The 19218-nt window shown below is 37.5% G+C and overlaps 1 protein-coding gene across 2 annotated transcripts in view; it reads left to right on the top strand.

Moving 5' to 3' along the window:
- Positions 1-1671: 1671 nt before the first annotated feature.
- Positions 1672-19218, top strand: part of BTBD8 (BTB domain containing 8) — a 42446-nt gene continuing 24899 nt past the window's right edge. Inside the window, exons 1-10 of one of the 2 annotated variants that reach the window (XM_054165051.1) lie at positions 1672-1933; positions 2783-2900; positions 7212-7301; positions 8564-8644; positions 9751-9847; positions 10450-10538; positions 10764-10866; positions 14905-15087; positions 15847-15984; positions 17141-17270. In XM_054165051.1, coding sequence (XP_054021026.1) covers positions 1714-1933; positions 2783-2900; positions 7212-7301; positions 8564-8644; positions 9751-9847; positions 10450-10538; positions 10764-10866; positions 14905-15087; positions 15847-15984; positions 17141-17270 — 1249 coding nt within the window. In that variant the 5' untranslated portion in view covers positions 1672-1713. Of the gene's footprint in view, positions 1934-2782; positions 2901-7211; positions 7302-8563; positions 8645-9750; positions 9848-10449; positions 10539-10763; positions 10867-14904; positions 15088-15846; positions 15985-17140; positions 17271-19218 lie in introns of those variants that run through there. The other variant, XM_054165052.1, reaches the window with a different exon arrangement.

Here is a 19218-nt window from a genome sequence, read left to right as displayed (position 1 = left end):
ATAAAAAAGACCAAAAAAAAAATATACCAAATCCTTTAAATACAGAGTTTAAGAAGGAAGATGACTTCTTTGTATGTTTTCTCCACCTCTTTAGAGGATAGTGCTTAAATAGCATACTCAAATTACAGTGTTCCCAGTGTTAACACTAAAGCCTCTGGCCTCGAATGAGTGACTAAATGAAGATCTGCAAGTACATGTCTACTAAATCAAAGTAACTGTACCTCTTCTGGTAAATGCTGCTAACTTCATCTCTGTGGTATGAAACTACTGATAAATCATGTTATCTGTTCGCATTGACGTTTTAAGGCTCCATGAAGTTGTTGATGTGCAGTATCGTTCTATAAATAAGAGATCTTTGCAGTCACAGAATGTGGGCTTTGTTAGCCTTTCCAGATCTTGAGCCAAAAATAAGGTGGTGAAACAGATGGGGAAGTGGGAAGTTGGAATTACTATATGGGCAAAGCGAAAGTTCCTGGGTAATCTTAACTGCAGATTTTTATGTTTTCAAGTGCTTCCTTTGAAATTAAAATTTACATCTCTCTCATAACCCTATACCATTTGTTTATAACCCTATACCGATTTTATGACTCTTGTACTTGTAACTTTGATATTAGAAGGTTGTTTATGTTTCTGGGTTTGTAAATTTGGATTCTACTCAAATTTGTATATCAATCTGTCATTGCTGACACAGCTTGCTTCTGCCTTTGCCAGTAGATGAGCTACAAAGAGCAGATAAAACTTTCTGTAATTAAAAAAAATAATGAGGGAGAGAAATCTTTTTCCTTTTAACATTAAATTGCATTCTACTTGTAATGTTTTCTATGGACAAAGGAGGACATGGGGCTGTTGGTTGACAAGAAGCTCAGCATGTCCTGGCAATGTGCACTTACAGCCCAGAAAGCCAATCGTGCCCTGGGTTGCATCAAAAGTGCAACTGGCAGGTCAAGGAAGGTGGTTCTCCCACTACATTCTCGTGAGACCCCACATGGTGTACTGCATTCAGCTCTGGGGCCTCCAACATAAGAGGGACGTGGATCTGTTGGAGCAGGTCCAGAGGAGGACCATGAAAATCTCCAGAGAGCTGGAGCACTTCTTCTGTGGACACAAATTGAGAGAGTTGAGATTATTTGGATTGGAGAAGAGAAGGCTTTGGAGAGATTTATATCAGCCTCCCAGCAGCAGAGGCACTTTTTAAAAAGGCATGTAGTAGCAGAACTAGGGGCAACAGCTTTAAAATGAAAGAGGATAGACAAAGAAATTCTTCACTGGGAGGGTGGTGAGGCACTGGAACAGGCTGCCCAGAAAGGTCGTGAGTGCTCCTTACCTGGAAGTGTTCAAGACCAGGTTGGATGGGGCTTTGAGCAACCTCATCTAGAGGAAGATGTTCCTTCCCTGTAGTAGGAGAGTTGGAACTAGATGATCTTTCAGGTCTTTTCTAATCCAAACTGTTCTATGATTTATAGTTTTTCATTAATTGCAGAAATAAGTTTTCTAGGGAGAGTTTTTAAAAGAGGCTGTGGTGGGGAGGAGAGTATTGTTAAGCACTGCAGAGTCCAGCTTTTCTTTTCTAGTCCTCAACTTTGTTGGAGAAAAAAAAAACACACACTGGTTTTTGTTTTGATTAGCTGAAAAATTACAGGACTAAATGTAGTGTCATCTTCTAGGCTTGTATATGCATCTGATAAAAATCTTAAAGAAGATGAGGAGCTGGCTATGATGAAAAAAGTATTGGAGCCCAAATTAATACAAGAAAACAACACTGCTCCTCTTCAGAACACTCAAACAAATGTAAATTGTGTTGGAGATGGTAAAAGAACACCTATTGATCAGAATACAGTAAGTGAAGCTGTGCAGGAAGTTACTTGTGCATCTTGTATTGAAGAGGAAATCCCAGAAATAGCCATTGATGCAGAAAGCAACAAAGCCACCACAGGTAGGTTTGGACTTACACTTTTATTTTTGTGGTGTTGTATGTTTTTTTTCCTTTTAAATAATTATCCAAAGATTTATGTAAAAATGCATGTTTTAACATGTGGATATATCTTCTTTGCTATGGTCTACCTTTTCTCTCACACTAGAAAAAAATCAATTGCTGCAGAAACTTGGCAGGAATAGTTCCCAGCCAGCATGTAGCGTAATAAATCTGATATGATTTGCCAGGCTTTGGGCACATTCATCAGCATTGTGTCCCAACTTCTCTCTGTAATGCTGCAAACTCAAGTCCTCAACACATGAGTCTTCATAGAGTAGAATCTCTCATTTCTTTTTCTAGCACGTTACACTAGTTCTACTGTTCTATGAGGCTTTTGGAATCTTTCAGAATCTTTCTTACTACCCCTGTGAATGAAGTAAGATGAGGAAATGTGTAACTGCATACACACCAGAGTTGTTGACTGCTCCAGCTGTGTCAACTAAGATAGGATCAAGCAATAAATCTGCTCAGGAAGAAGCTCACAACACTATGACCCTGAATTAATTCAATCTACTTTAATGCATAAACACCAGATTTCTTTAGGAAAAAAATGAATTGACTACATGATCTTATGAAAAAATAACTTCTGTAGATCTCAAATATGAAGTGTTTGTCAGATTCTGGTAAGTCAAAGCAAGAAAAATGGATGGTCTGGAAACTCTTCAAGGAAAATTCTTGCTTGAATATACTATATTAAAATACTCCATAGTGTCAGATTCTTAATTTAAAATATTCTAAGTTGCCTGTGTACAGTCAATAGTATAGTGTACATCAGACACAGTGAAAATAACTCTTTCTTTCCATCTGTAGGTAATTCCAAGCTAGAAACTGCATCTGCATTGGGAGAAGACTTAATGATGCTCTACAAGAAGTGCTGTTGTCCAGATATTAATATATGCATAGAAGGCAAAGTTTTTCAAGCTCACAGGTATTCACAGGTTTGGATGGATGGATGCTTTGCTGGGTAAAAAACTGGCTGGATGCCTGGGTCTGAGGAATGGTGGTGAATGAAGTTCAATCTATTTGACAGCTGGTCACAAGTGGTGTTCCCTAGGACTGAATTCTGGGGCCAGTCTTTCTAATATCTTGATTGATGATTGAGTGTACCCTCAGTGAGTTTTCAGGTGACACTAAGTTCTTACTCTCTACTTGAGAGTAAGAATGGTCTATGGAGGGACCTGGACAGGCTGAGGCTAATTATATGAGATTCAACAAGGCAAAGTGCTATGTCCTGCACTTGGGTCACAACATGCCCGGGCAACACTACAGGCTTAGGGAAGAGTACCTGGAAAGCTGCCCAGTAGAGAAAGACCTGGGGGTGCTGGTAGACATGAGCCAGCAGTGTGCCCAGGTGGCCAAGAAGGCCAAAAGCATCCTGGTCTGTATAAGGAGTAGTGTGACAAGCAGAACCAGGGAAGTGATTGTCTTCTTGTAGCCACCACTAGTGAAGCCACACCTTGAGTGCTGTGCTCAGTTTTGGGGCCCTCTCTGCAAGAGAGACACTGAGGTGCTGGAGTAGGTCCAGGGAAGGGTAAAAGGTCTGGAGAACAGGTCTTATGAAGAGGAGCTGAGGAAACTGAGGTTGTTTAGTCTGGAGAAAAGGAGGCTGAGAAGTGATCTTCTTGGTCTCTACAACTTGATGAAAGGAAATTGTAATGAGGTGGTGGTTATCAGTTTCTTTTCCTTAGTAACAAGGGAAAGGGCAAGAGCAAATGGCCTCAAGTTGCACCATGGGAGGTTTAGATTAGATATTAGAGAAAATTCTTCAGTGAAAGGGCTACCAAACACTGGAAGAGGCTCCCTGGTGAGGTGGTTGAACCCCATCGCTAGAGGTGTTTAAAAGATGAGGTAGGTTGCTAAGGGACATATTTTAGCACTAGACCTGGTAGAGAGAGGGAGGTAATGGTAGACTCAGTGATCTCAAAGGTCTTTCCAAAATGAAATGATCCTACAATTCTATGATTCTGTAAGTATTTAGTGTAAAGTTTTTCAGCCAAAGTCCTTTCATTATAAAATGCTGCTGGTACTCTGTAGTATGTTTTTGCTGATGCTGTTATGTAGCTGTGAACCATTACAGTTTTAAGTCTTAATGTGAGAAGTGGCCATACTTGATACTAATGAACATTATCTCAACAGCAGCTATTGTCAAAACAGTTGCATTTTTAGCACTTTTAAGATTGCCATTGTCAAGTCAAATGAGTATCTGCTCATGTATAAATACTTCATAGGTTTTCTTTGCTAACTTCTATTTAAATAATCTGTGCTCTCTTGAAGAAAATGGAATCTCTATTAATAACCTCTTCAGCTACTAATGCTGAACAAAATTGCCATACAGGTAGAAAAGTTCTGGAGTAGTAATTTTTTTCCCCTGCTCTTCAGAATGTGCAGACAGAATCTGATTTTACTTAAATTACTTCAGTTGTGTAGGTGTAGAGATTGTCAGCAGCCTTTACTAGGTCTAAAGTCCAAAACCACTTAAGAACTTTGACTTACTGGACTTCTGTAGCTTGGGAAAGAAAATTTCAGTGTCAGTACCACTCCTTTGTTATGAGTCTGTTTGCATTTGAGATAGCAAACTAGACAGCCTGCATTTTGTTCCCTTTGAGTGTATAAATAACAGAGATTATAAAAAACCTCCATTACTTTTAGTAGTCTCTGAACACAAAGCCAGTGTGCGGGATTGCATCACTGACATCACAAATATATTTACAGAAGAGATGTCACAGTAGTGTGTTTGGGGGTTAGTTATTTTTTTTAATAACATAATTAGGATAAATACTGAATTTCCATAATGTGTCTTTAGACATGTTTGTTTCTTCGGATCAGCATTATAAGACAACATGTTCTTAGGTCCATAAAAATCCCTTAATGCAAAAAGATATTTTAAGAGATTCCATCAGCAGGGTTTCTTTAATGTAGGCCCCTTACTGCCTGCAGCAACATATCTGGTCTAACCAGCATCACAAAATATTGCAGTAAATCACAGGGAAAATAATGGTGTTCTGAAACAGGCACAAAACTCGCTTGCTTTAGTACTGCATCATGTGAATAGCTGGAGTCATAAGGGAAATCTAACGTTGGGCATAATTGTGGCGACAGCACCAGTGTGGTTTACTTAAAAAGGGTTTTTTTAAGTTCTCAAACAGGAGACAATTTAAGCCCCCACGCTCTCCCACTGAATTATGTGTCAGGACTCCTTACTTTGTCATGAAATCCTATGAACTTCCAACAGACTTTACAGTGTGTGCAGCAGAGTTCTAAGAGAGCTGCCAAGTTATGTCTACCTAGGGCTGTGTTACATTCTTACAGAACTCTGTGTGGGCAAGTAAAATTTATTCAGTAACAAGCTTGTGGTAAAAATTATGGCGGTAGGAAAGCACCGATAAATTTACTTTTAGTTCATTTGGTACCTCCATGTATTCTATGTTTAAAATTCACCAGTGTGTGTTTAGGTAATATGTATTTGTCCATATTCTACTGAGTAGCTGTCTTATTTAAAATGAGTGAATCATAGAACCAAAGAATTGCTTCAGTTGGAAAAGAGCTCTACGATCAGAGTCCAACCTATGTCTCGGTCCAGAGGAGAAGGGAGAGTTACTAAGTTAAACCATATTCCAAACTGCCACGTTCATACGTTTTTTGAACACCTCTAGGGACGGTGACTCCACCGACACCCTGGGCAGCCTGTTCCAATGCCTGACCACTCTTGCAGTAAATAAATTTTTCCTAATATCCAATCTAAACCTCCCATGGTCCAGTTTGAGGCCATTCTTCTCATTCTATCACTGGATACTAGGAAGAAGAGACCACTTGCTATTCCCCTAGGGTGAAGTGAAATATCCACTTCCACCATGCCCTTGAAGTTAGCCTAGCCCTAATCATTACTAAACATTATTTGGAAGAGGATGACCAAATCTGAGATAGTGTATTTCATATCTCCATGATATTGTGTTTATTGGATCTTGTAAAAACAAAGATTGTGTATGTATTGAAAGTTTCACATACTCAGAGTTGTGATTTGCATTCGCACATTTAGATGTGGACATAATTGACTGAGATATGAAACATTCTGTAAAAACTTCATTATTATTGCTGGGTGAATCACAGGAAGAATGTGCAAGAAGTTCCCAATTTAAAATATTGAGACTTCTGAGGCAGGAGGGAAAAGAGATGAGAGATTCCAGAATGTATTATGACTAGAAAAACATAGAGCATTCTTCTTGCTTCTTCCCATACAAAATGAGAGCACTCTGAAGCATCTTAAGAGTCACCAAAAGAAAGGATTCTTATGCCTAACAGAACAATTTGCTGCTTCTGACACAGGGAATACGGAACATAAAGTAATTTTATAGATAATGGGAAGCTTAGTAAGTGTCAGGGAAAAGTTGGGTATATGACTATTATCCACAGCTGCAGCAGCCCGGACAAGGTATATAAAGGCTAACACTATAACTGGTGAAAATCTGGAAGGCTGAAATTGTAAAACAGTTTTTATCCACTATTTTCTCTGTCTCTCTGACCTTCCACTTTCACCTTAAGAAGCTCCAGTTGCAAAGGTCCTCTCATCTTGGTTTTTTTTGAAGGGTGATACTGGTCATTGATGAAAGTAGCATTAAATTGTATTAGCTCCTTTGTGGCCAGATGTGGCTTTTAAATATACAGGGGTAATAAATATAAACAGAAATAATGGATAGATCTTTTTAAGTAGTGCTGGAAACACACATCATATGGTTGTGCCATCTGTTGGTATCAAGTTTGCTTGAATTTTAGGATACACTTGTAGATGACCAGTCAATTTCAAATAAAAGATGGGTTTTTTGCTTGTCTTTTCATTTTAATAAATATGCATTTTGTGGTATAAAAAGAATTTAAGGGATTCAGGCTGGAATTAGGCTGTATAATCAAGGGGGGTTACTGTTATTTAGTTAATAGAACAGAAGAAATAAATTTCCAGTTTTATGTTATATAAAAGGAAAATGCTGGGATAATAGATTTCCTCTGTGTGAATGTCAAAGTCATACTAGAAACAAGCTTTAGCTGAAATTTACAGTACTGTCTGTGGTTTGTGGTTTTTTTTCTCAAGCATATTCTGAAATTACAAACAGACTGGAAGAAAAGGCATGCAGTATACAGATGACACTTTAATGCATAAAGGGCAAAGATTTAAGTCAATGTTGTCAAAGAGTCTCATAATAAATATTTGTATCTAGTGAAATAGCATTTACTTTTTCTCTCTCAGGGCCATTTTATGTGCCAGATCTAGTTACTTTGCTGCTATGTTGAGTGGAAGTTGGGCTGAAAGCTCCCAAGAGCACATCACTCTTCAAGGGTAAGTGTTGTCTTTGCAAGTCGTGTGGGAGCAAAGGTAGGCAATTTTAAATCACTGCAAATATCTAACAACTGTGCTGTGTGTAGAGCACTGAAGATTAATCTGCCTTGACACTTTTTTTCAACCTGATGTATTTCTTGAGTACTGTTTTGACTTCAGTATGAAACTGTCTCTGTAGTGTATTTGTTAACATTGTCAGATGGTTCAGGGGAAAAAAAAAAACATTTTTATCAGGAGAAAGGTAGTAATTGTAGTTTTCTGTCAATGTAATATTGCTGCAAAATCAGGAATGTTCTCTCTTGATTGTTTATCATATATCTGATGATGTTCATGAAACAATACACTTTTAATCAGTTCCTTAGCTTTAATGCTATACATAGTATGTTTTAGAGGCTAGTAGTCAACAATTACTCTGGTATTTATAAAGTAAATACTTTCTCTTCCTGTAACTGATTTCTACATGGCTAAGAAATTTTCCTTCCTATTTTTCAGTAGTGGCCTTCCCCTGAGAAGTACTTCATTTTTGTATGAGTAGATTCTCATTCCTAGGTCTCATAATTTTTGCTATTAAGAATCATATCCATAATTTTACTTTTTCTAGTTCAATTTTCTCCTTGATGCAGACTTCCAAGCTATCTTTTTGAACACTTAGGGCTTAGTCTGAAATAATGAAATAGTGAAAATTCTGCATAACAGCTGTCAAGACTGTGGGGAAACTGCCTTGCTGATGTCATGGCTATCATGTGTACTAATACAGAGAGAGACAGCTGTGCTGATTCTGCTTCTTAGCATGTTGCAATTCTTTCCTTTTGTTTTTAGTCATCTATGTCTGTTGTTTAAACATGTTTGAAGGGGTCTGAGTTCAGTCTTTGTGACTACACTTCATTTATACTAATGCCTGCTTTCAAGCTCTGCAGATTGCACATAGGGATGCACATATGTAAACACAATAATGTCTTATTCAGGAGACCACATCCACCATTTATAACAGACATCTGTGCATTATGGTGCTGGGACAATGCAAGGATGCAAACACTGTTCTGGGCAGGAATTGCATATTTCTAAATCTGAATCTAGGCATAAAGGTGTTCTTGCATTGCAGTAATCTTGAAAATAACTTGAACTTGATCAGATCATCTACCTTCCATTCACAGAACCAGCTGGATGATTTAGCTTCCTTTGGCTAAGAAATGTGGTGCATTTTATTCTAGACATATCTTTATCTTTTTCTTTTTTTCTTTTTTTTTTTTTTTTCCCTCCAGCATAAGCCATGCAGAAATAAGTGTCATCTTGCATTTTATATACGGAGGTATTCTGGACTTCCCAGACCAAGTTGATGTTGGGTATATGTCATCTTTTACTGCTTTTTTAATTGTAGGTTGTGCTTGGTTTGTGTCTTCTCATTGTGTCATAAGGGAAATTCTTCATAATAAGATAAATATATCACATATAATGACCATTGCACCTAAACATAGCTCAGGAAATTCCAAAAGTAAGGCTGCTAAAGAAATCTTGTCTGTTTGACAGCTACTGGAAAAGGTGTGCCAGCCATTTTTTGAAAGTTACAGGGAGAGTGAAAACAGAAAGGTTCTGCATAGAAAAATAGCACCCAGTTTGCATCTATCTTCCTTTTAGTGTGATATTATATAACAGTTAATACTCAGAATTTGTTTCAGTAATCATTTGAGGTGGTGTGAAGTCTAAGTAGGTAGCATTAGATCAATAAAAGATGACACATAGCAACCAATGTAGATCTTGCCATTTTCTTCTGGGATGGTTTTTAATTACTGTTTTATACATCATCTGGTAGTAGCAAAATGTATGCTGAAATGTGAATTATTCCCTGAAACTCTTTTTATATAAGCCATTGAACTCTGCCACTAAACATTAAAGCACGACAATTTCATACTGTTAGAATTGTTATTCAAAGCTTATCCATCTAAAGTAACAACATGGAATTGTTTATAATACACCCCAGTGTCAATGTTTAGGTAATGAATTGATATAGACGACAAAATGATGGTCTTTATTACTGTATTAATTAATAGCTTACTGTGCTTTTTAGGACTTGGAAGGGCCATAAATCTCAGATACTATGTCACCAATAATGTTTTATGTAATCCTTGGGAAACACCTACAAATTGCCAAAACTTTGCTAGCACAAATATCTTCCCTTTCTACCCTTAAAACAGAGAAATAGTTTTCTTAACAATTTCTCAGGCAGTGGCTACGGTTTACATGATATTAAAGACTGGACTCAGTAGTTGGGAGATTGAACAGAAGCATGTATTGACTTAGCAATAAAGATTATTCTTTGCAAGTTTCACACTTGGTTATCAATCTAGTTCAAGTGGAACAAAGAGGTGAAATTAGCATGTATGTTTTCCTGTAAGCAAAATGCATACATCAAAATGATTTCTGCTTCCTGTTGCTCCTGCTTTCTCTTTAGCCGCATGTTGGCCATTGCAGATATGTATGGTCTAGATGGGCTGAAGGAAGTAGCTATCTACATTTTGAAAAGAGATTACTGCAATTTTTTCCAAAAGGTATGTCAGTTCTAATGCTACTTTGTGAGCCATAATGCCTAAGAAGAATTTTGATTCTATTAGTTACACATCATACTTATGAGAGACATAACTGTGCGGTCAAGATGTTAGCTTAAGTCAACAGATCCTTAGCTGTAAATCTGCTGAATTCACTGTGACTGATGGTGGGAGTAAGGCCTGTGGTGTCAGCCACCTACTTAGAGAAACTTGTGAACTACAACTAATGAAAAGCAATATTCCACATGATTCATTCAATGTATCAAGTTATATGTTACATACCCTTTCTCTTAATAGGAATAATAATATATATTTCCATATCAGGTTTCAAGAGCATATATTTAGAAAATACTTCTGCTCAATTAAAATTAGTTCAAAAAGATGGGACTGCTTAGAGTTGAGTATCTTCACACATTACTCTTACAAGTCTGAACGGTCCTACTGATTGTGGAAGCAAATGACTTCCCTATTCTACGTAAAAGCAAACAAATTTAAATACCATGGTAGCTAACAGTATTTCTATTTGAAATGAAGGTTTTGTGCTAATGTACAATGTCTATAAGTCAGAATGTACAATAATTGTGACAATTTGCTAACAACTCTAGCCTGTTCCTGGAAAGCAGCAACCTGTACTAGAATGCATGGCTATTGCTCATTCACTGGGAGTGGAAAACTTATATGCTGCTTGCATGAAGTAAGTAAAATAAAACAAATTATGGTGTGTGCTTTCTCAGTTCTCTGCTTTTTGTTGACATTATTTTATTTTGCTAGATGTGGTTTGTTTTGGCATATAAAATCATCACACTTAACACGTTGGGGTTTTTTTCCTTCACAATACATCGTGGTAGCACTGATGCTAACAACTGACGCTAGAACGTTTTCCATATTCCATACCTAAGAAAGGCTCTCTTTTCAACAGATGGGTAGGAAAACATTTTGCAAAGTGTTTGTCAGAGAGAAGCTTTGCCAGTTTACCTACTGAACTTCAGAACAACTGTCTTGTTATGTTGATTAACTCCTTGGTAAGTAGTCTAGAGTGTACTTGATATTAAAATTAAGCAAAATAATTATTTTTTTCTTAATTAGCTGTATGAGGTAAATACCATATTTGAAATCCGTAGTGTACTTACACTATCACAGAGACATTCAGGTTGGAAAAGACCCTCGGGATCACCAAGTACAACTGATAACCCTACTCTGCAAGGTTCACCCTTAAATCATATCCTCAAACACCACATCCAAATGACCTTTTAACACATCCAGGGCTGGTGACTCAACCACCTCCCTGGACAGCACATCCAATGCCTGACCACTCATTCACCACCCTGAAAAATATTTTCCTAATGTCCAGTATAAGCCCACCCAGTCACAGCCTGAGGCTATTCCCTCTTGTTCTATCACTAATTACCTGTGAGAAGAGACCAGCACCAGCCTCCCCACCACATCATTTCAGGTAGTAGTAGAGAGTGATGAGGTCTCCAACAGCCTCCTCTTTTTCAAACTAAACAGCCTCAGCTCCTTCAGTTGCTCTTCATAAGATTTATTCCCCAGGCCCTTCACCAGCTTTGTTGCCCTCCTCTACACTCACTCCAGTACCTGTGTAAAAGCTTTTAAACCAGGTTTTGATGTGCAGCTGTCATCATTATGATTCATGGTACACAGTCTAGTGATAATCACATCTAAGTCCAGCATAATAGAAAACAAGTTTATGAAACACAGCTGTGACAACATAGCACTGCATGTATTTGGGTCGTGAGGAACAGCAAATTGCGGTATCGGTGTCTGTGCTCGGCAGCAGCATCAGTTGTTTGCATTTGCCATTTTCCCTTTGCCCATGTATGAATTTGAGGGAAATGTACATTCTTTTTGTCCCCAGACTTCAGGTAATCACAAGCCTTCTGTTAACAGGCAAGCTGACTTTTCAAAAGTAAACAGTATACATATCCTGTGCTTCTCACAGAACAATACTGAAGTTTGGCCTGCTCCAAGCTCAGCGTTCATGTTTTGTGGCACGTATTTTCACTGCTTCAATTTAGATCTGCCTTAAGTACTTTCTAATTGTGTTTCTGTGTAAAACTAGGCCCAGAGCTGACTTAAAAGTAATTATCTGAACTAGATATGTTAACAGGCATTTGGTCCAGCAATTGGCTTGTAAATGCACTGAATTGGAACAGAGATGGGAAGAGTAAGCAGAGGAGCTAAAGGTATTCAGTACAGCTGCTGCCAAGCATGGCTGTATATGTGTGGCATACACAAAGCTTAATCTAGGTAGCTCAGGTGACACTAACAGGATGGTTTTGGTTCTAGCACAGGAGACAGCTAAGTGTGTGTGATGTCTCGTATTTCTCATGCTGAAGTCTTTGTCCCTTTGTGTCTGTTACTGTTGTTGCCCAAGCTAAAGAGCTCAGGTATGACTACTGACAGTGACAATATGGCCAAGAACTGCTCCTTGCTGACAGAGCTGTGAAGGCTTCTTGGGACTATTCCCCCCTCCCCTTAATGTACTTAATATATGAAGTGCTAGGTCCAGCAGATCAGCAGTTAGTGGCAGTTACTACTGCATAGTCTGGTGAAAACCTGAAAACCAAGAGATTACAGAGCTGTGTAGTTGTTCAAAGGAAGTTTGAGAGTACCCACAGTTATAAAATCTGAACAGTCCTTCTATGAGAATGCATAATTTCTGATAGAATAAAGGCAGTAATTATAGCTCTTAATATTCTAGGTGTTCTGCCATTATGTTAGATCAGTATGCTCAGTCGTCTCTAGAACACACATATGTGTGTGTATGTATATACACACACACCCCTTTGTGTGTCATATGTTGTATAAATATTTGAGAAGTTTTTAAGTAATATTTTCAGGATTATAGATTAGTACATTCTGATCTACAGGTGTTCATAGTTACACCACCACCCATCTCCAAACTTGCTCAGGTGTGTACCATAGCCAAGAATGTATGTAGACACAGGCTCCTCTCCAGAAACCCTTGTGCAACTTTATAAGGACAGTGAACAGGCAAACCTAAGCACTTCAGACCTTCCTCCTCTCTGTGCCTATTAAACCAGAGCAAGATGCTGTGGTTACAGTTTGTGTTGAAATACATGAGCTATCTTTAAGCTGCCTTTTGCAGAGCTGTCATGGCACTGTAGTACTTGGTACTGCTCCAGCTGTGCACCCAGCTTCTCTAGAAGATTTTTGCACTCTGGACTAAGCGTGTTTTGGTTCCCATTTTAAAATTTGTGTTGGTGTGTCTTTGCAAGATTCACTGGTATTTTATGGTATGAAACCTGGAAAGCTTTTAGAAGCATAAGCCTCTTCTGCCCACAGAACAGTTCTGGTGAGCAGTCATTTAATTCTGAGTCTGAAAACTTGAGGAATTCCCAGTGGAGTTTTCCACAATATGCAAAAATGCTTAAAGCTGCTTGGGGGCAAAAGAACAAAAGGTCTGACATTATTTTTGCCAGGGCTACTGTGTGTTTTACAATCATACAAGTTCCCTTCCAACCCCTAACATTCTGTAATTCTGTGTGATTCTTTTCTGTGCTGTAAAACTTTTTAACAGTTACACCCAGTTAACAGCATGACTCTGCTGATACTTGCATTTGCCAATTTTGGAAATGCAAAACCTAGTTAATGTGGGACGGTCCTTGAGAGGAAGGAAAAGAGATTGTTCACTGGAAAATCTCTGGGAAGCTGTAATGATGAACACAAGTACACTGAAATGGGAGTGCAGTTTAAAACACTGTTCAGGTACTTATCCCTGGTGTCTCTACTATATGCAAGAAAACTACTGTTTTTTGAAATAGAATGGTCAGGGGGGGAAAATAAAACAACTGAAACTCACAGCCACTCCTACGAAGTGCTTATTTAATTAAAAGTCAATGAAGGCATTTTATATTTCACTGGAAGTGTCTAGTGGGAGTAAATGCTTATTGCTTTGTGAGCAGGGGCTGAATTCTGGGCAATTCAAAAAGCTTGTAATTGAGTCCAGTGGGAGCAAGATCAAGCCATAGGCATATACTTAAGTCACCTTATATGCATGGAAGCAAACTGGTTTCACCCACAGATGAGTAAAATAATTTAAAAATGCGTGAACATTGGCTGGACAGATTTTATGTTGTAACTATAATATGTATAAAGAAAATCCTCCCTGCATTATACTTTGCATGGGATACACATGGTTGTAATATGAATTTGTGGTAGGGAAGTTTGGGTCAAATATTTATCTGAATTGTTGCTTTCTCCAGTGTTACTGATCTTACTGCATAATTTATCAGTGACCTGCTATGTCATGTTGAGCAGTGCTTTCAATCCATTCTAATGTGGGTAACAATAACTTGCAAATTCATTTTACATGACATGTTAGCCAGTAGAAGTTGCCTTCAGGTACCGTGCTGACAGAATGCATGAAAGAACCAAAGACACAGACTAGGGGAATAAATATTAGCAAATCTGTTTGTTTTAAATGTAACTATAAATATAACAGTTATGTTTCTTCGGAGAGAAGTTAGACAACAGTGAGGGTAAATTCAGTTAAAACTCCATCTGGGAAGACAAATATTTGATGTTTCCTTTCAATATTTGATTGACTCCTCTAAATAAAGCAGAAGTATTCATAGCTGGGAAAATGCTTGTGAATTATGTATCCTGAATGCTAGGCCATTATCACTCACCTAACAATTTCATTTACCCATTTTATATGAGAATTTATTGCATCATTCAATGACCTAAACATTTTCCTGTACTCAGTTTCTCCCGTTAACATTTGCCTTATTGTATTTACAACTTCAGTATGTAATGATACACAGTTCAAAAATACATTAAAAGCCATTTAAAACTTTACTGCCTAACTTAAGCAGGCAAAACAGAAGGGGTAGATTTTTTTCTTTTTTCTGCTTTAGTTTCAAAGGTAGGAATAATGTTCAGAGTTATCAAAAGCCATCTTTATTTAAAAAAGGAAAATTAATACATCGTTGGATCCTTTTGTAAATGTAACTGAACAGAAGCTATTTATAAGCATCAATTCTTGGCAGCAGGCTAATTTCTGTTTATGTTTTAAGAACCACAAGAATGCTGCTTTCCTTTTGATGGAGAGTGACCGGCTGATGAATAGTCTTCCCCAAGTGAAATGGACAGAGGCAGCTGTGGCCTTGGCATCTAAGCTACAAGAAGAATGTGTAATGTTTATTGTGGCAAACTTCCTACATGTAGTACAAAGTGAAGGCTTCTCTATTTTGTTGCAGGTAAAAAAGCCCTCAAGTTGTTGAATTATATCACACTTTTGAATTGAGTTATACCACCCTTTGCATAGCTCAGGCTGCTAAATAATCAAAACAGTTTAAACTTTTGCTTTAAGGTACAATTCTATGGAACATTACAAAAACCTGGAATTAAGTAGTACTAAGGGGTTTGGGTTTTTTTCAGTGTTATTTTAAAGTACATTAGTACTTTGATATGCAGGGATGATACTGCGTTCAGATTACTTGCCTCAGCTAAGCAAAAGTTCCAGTTAATTTAGTGGGATAGTTTCAGTGTTGGAAAGAGATGAGCATACATATAACCTTCAAGAAACCTTTTGGACCCATTAAATAACAGCATGTACTTACTGCAATGATTATGAATATAGCCAAACTTCTGATTTTTGTTGAAAAAGTTGCAAGACTGTGGGAATGCTGCAGGTACTGGTGAGAACATAACCCAGCTGGATGACTAGGTAAAAAAAAATGGAGCTGTTAAAGCATTTTGTCTTTGACTCTAGAGTTGCATGCAGCTATAAATTCATTGTGGTGTGCGTGTTCCTAAAATTTGGGTTAGCAAAGGGCCTCACGATGATTTGCTAGAGTTCTGGAGAGGGGTGGGGTTATGGAACAGATGCAAGGAAGATGCTTTGCTTTGGAATACCTTCTGCACAGTGTGACAGCAGGTCCCCTCTGCTCAGTAATGCTTTTGTGTACAAAGTTCACTCGTTTGTTTTAAACGGCTGCCTTTTGTTGCTTCCTTAGGCACAGGCAATGAGCAGCAAACCGGATCTTCTAGAACTAATTCTTAATGCAATTGAAAAAAGTATTAATAATGAGAATAGCTGCTTTCTTCTTGTAGCTGTGGATACATTGTTGGACTCTACAAATGTGAAGGACATGGTAGGTTTCTAAGTGTGCAGTGTTTGTAGGGAAAAACTTCTGGTATTGTCTCATGGTTCAAATCAGATGATGTGGTTTGAGCTTAGGTGGCTGAGTCTTGAAATGGGGGTTGCACAAAAGAACATCCAAGGTCCCGTTGGAAGTGTAGGAAATGTTGGCATTTATTTACTGGATATTAACACTGGGTTGTTGTAGGTTTATTTTCCTGCAAAGAGAAACTCTATACACTGGAATTAAAAAAAATGAAAAAAATCTTGTATATTACTGAGAATGTAAGTCCCATGGGCACCAGTGTTCTGCTGATCATCACTATCTCCCTTCCAACCCAGTGCTTTCAATGATTCTATGATTATGTCACTTTAAGTTTGTCATGAGGAAAAAAAAAATTACCAAAATTTTGCATTACCTTAAACTTGCAGTGGAAGCATGCTTAATCTTTTTTTCTATTTTCTCTATGCATCTTTGCCCACGTTTTTGTAACTGTCTCATCTGTACTGGGTTTTGTTTAAAACTCTCCTCTGAAGGAAAGACAGCCTCTTAATCATGTGTGTGTGTGTTTTGGACTGGAAGGAGGTGTCAGTCTCCATGTGTGTAAAAATGCTGTGTATATCCACACAATCTAAATAAATGGTATTTAACCTGTGGTTGAGTGAAATGCTGGGGATAGTTCATTAATAGTATGACATACTGATTAAAATACAGAACGAAGCTACAAGCAAAGAATGAAAAATAAATGCAAAATGAATTACTGCAATCTGGTGCTATTGTAGATCTTCTTAGTAAAAGCAATAAAAATTTAATCAGATACATTAATTTTCCCTAGAGTATTTGACCTTGTTGTGACACAGCTGACAGTAAAGAGCTATTATGGGGTTAATTTAAAAAGAAAGGGGGGAAAAAAAAAAGGACGGAAGAAAAAAGAGCAATGTGGTGTTTTCTAGTGCTGTAGTATGCTTTGGTTTTAAAGTATTGTAAAAATTACTGTGATGGGCAATAATCCTTCAAAAACAGCATCTCCATCTACCAGACCATTATAAAATATAAGTGATGACATCATTGATCTAGCTTAGGGAGTAAGTAGATTCTGAAAGGAATAATGACTGGTTGCTATGACAATATGCCCCTCGCCAGCTGCTGATTTGTTACTTGAACACAGGGTTTTACGTGCAAGATCCAGGCTCTGCGTGATAAGCTGTGGGTCTTCCTGGTTCAGTCTTTTTATGCTGTTCGTCACACAGAAAGCTGGAAGCTGATGAGGCCAGACCATCAACACAAAATACAAGCAGGTATGTCTGGCGTCAAATGGTGCTAGGATTTTTAGCAATCTGTTTACTACATTAAATATAGGTGGTATTGTGGAGGCAGATACAAATTAAAGCAAAAATTTGTGATGCCTTGTGTTTTTGAAGTGCTGTTTTAGAATAGAAGCATGGTAGCATGCCTTGCTAGTTTCTAACATGGAAATCAGTAAGTCATTTTCTGTGAAAAGCCTCCCCTGCTTTTCTTTCTGGGAGTGTATATTATAGGAGCCAAACCCATGTAGATTGATTCTGTTCTTATTTACAGCTACTCTGAATTATTGAAAATACTGCAGTAGGATTAAAAACCTTATCTGCCTCATTTTTAAGGAGATAAGCACGCTGGATGAATTAAATTTGCACAAAGCAGATTATCTGTTCAATGAATTCAGCTTCTGTCCTTTATAGTTTCCTCCATTATATATAAATATTGCTTGTCTCTTGCATAATGCTTATCTTGTGCACCGTGAGTAAATGCAGATAGCTTGACTTCACAGTTGATTGGTATTGTGATATTGTGTGTGCCTCTGCAGAGAACCCCAAAGGAGCTGCAGTGTGTTTTCTCAAAATTTTAGCAGGCTCCAAGGAAAAGGAGTTTTTGTTCCAAACGTTTCTTTGTTTCAAAGTGCAGAAGTATTCTGAGGATGCAGAACTGCTGATGGAGTTTGGGTTATAGTTGAATATTAGCTTTGACAGTACAGTGTTATAAAAGACCAAAATTGTGTTGAAGACTTCTCTAAAATCAAATCACTTTGATTTAAAGGAAAAATAAATATTTTTGGTGTCCCTTATGTCGAAGACATTAGTCGCTAGTATTTGATGGTTATAACACTGTTTATGCCTGTAGGTAGGGGAAAATTTCATTCTACAATTACATGCTGAGAGAAAAATGCAATTACAGTCTTTCTAAGCATGATTTAGGGGGTGTAGTCAAATAACATCTCACTGCTACTGTATAAAACAGGTTAGTGATTTCTTTCTGGTTTATAAAATCCAGTAGCTGCAGAGCTGGCTTTAGAAATAAGGGTGGATTTTTTTTTCTTTGTTTATTTTGGGCTGTTTTATTTTTAGGCTTATAGTATCCTTATTATAAATAATGTTTAGGCTGCTTTGCATTGGTGCTTTCAAAACCAAAAAAATATTTTGGACCAGGGTGTTCCTTAGTCGTCCAAACTCCATCTTGCCAGAAACTGTTTTGTTCTCTTTTAGATTATAATTCAGAGCTAGCATGTATTTTATACATGAACAGCCTGATATGTTTGCATAAATTATCTGGGTTTAATTACAGGCAAAGAGATCACACAATACTGGTAGACAGAATTTTCATGTCCAGGTAAAATACATCTAGGGTAACTTAACTTTTATCTTAAAGACTTCTGGTAGTGGTTTATCTTCTAGAGATGTAACCTTTATAGAACTGGAAGGCTATAATAGAGGAGGAAGAATGCCAAAAGATGACAGATGATATTGTGGGGTTATTCATTCACAACATGTCTTGTGTTTTCTCAGGCACAAGTTTATATGTATTTTGTCTTAATATATTGGTATGTATTAATGTGCAGAGTCATTGCTAGAAAAAGGATTAGTCCCTGGGGTGCCATTTTCAGCGTACCTTCTGTGTGATTTTTACAGACTTATGTAAAAAGTATTTTTAGTATCTTCAATAAGAATTCAGCAAAATTTTCTTGTTATGCATTAAAAATGTATTCCTGTATAATTAATGTCAGAACATGAGACTCTGAATGCTTACTTTTTTTTTTTTTTTCCCCAAATACAATTTTCAGCTGAACTATTAATACAAACAAAATGAAACCTTATTGATTCTGGGTCTGTAGAGTGTCTATAAATAACCTTTTTGTATTCTACAAGTGCAATTGATTTAAAGGCTTTATTGAAAACTGCTTCCCTCCCAGAGTAGACCAGTCAACAAAAAGGA

Source organism: Dryobates pubescens, chromosome 11 (genome assembly GCF_014839835.1).
Source record: "Dryobates pubescens isolate bDryPub1 chromosome 11, bDryPub1.pri, whole genome shotgun sequence".
Taxonomy (NCBI): Eukaryota; Metazoa; Chordata; class Aves; order Piciformes; family Picidae; genus Dryobates; species Dryobates pubescens.
The sequence above is the reverse complement of the archived record's forward strand: the minus strand, read 5'-3'. Positions and strand labels throughout refer to the sequence as shown.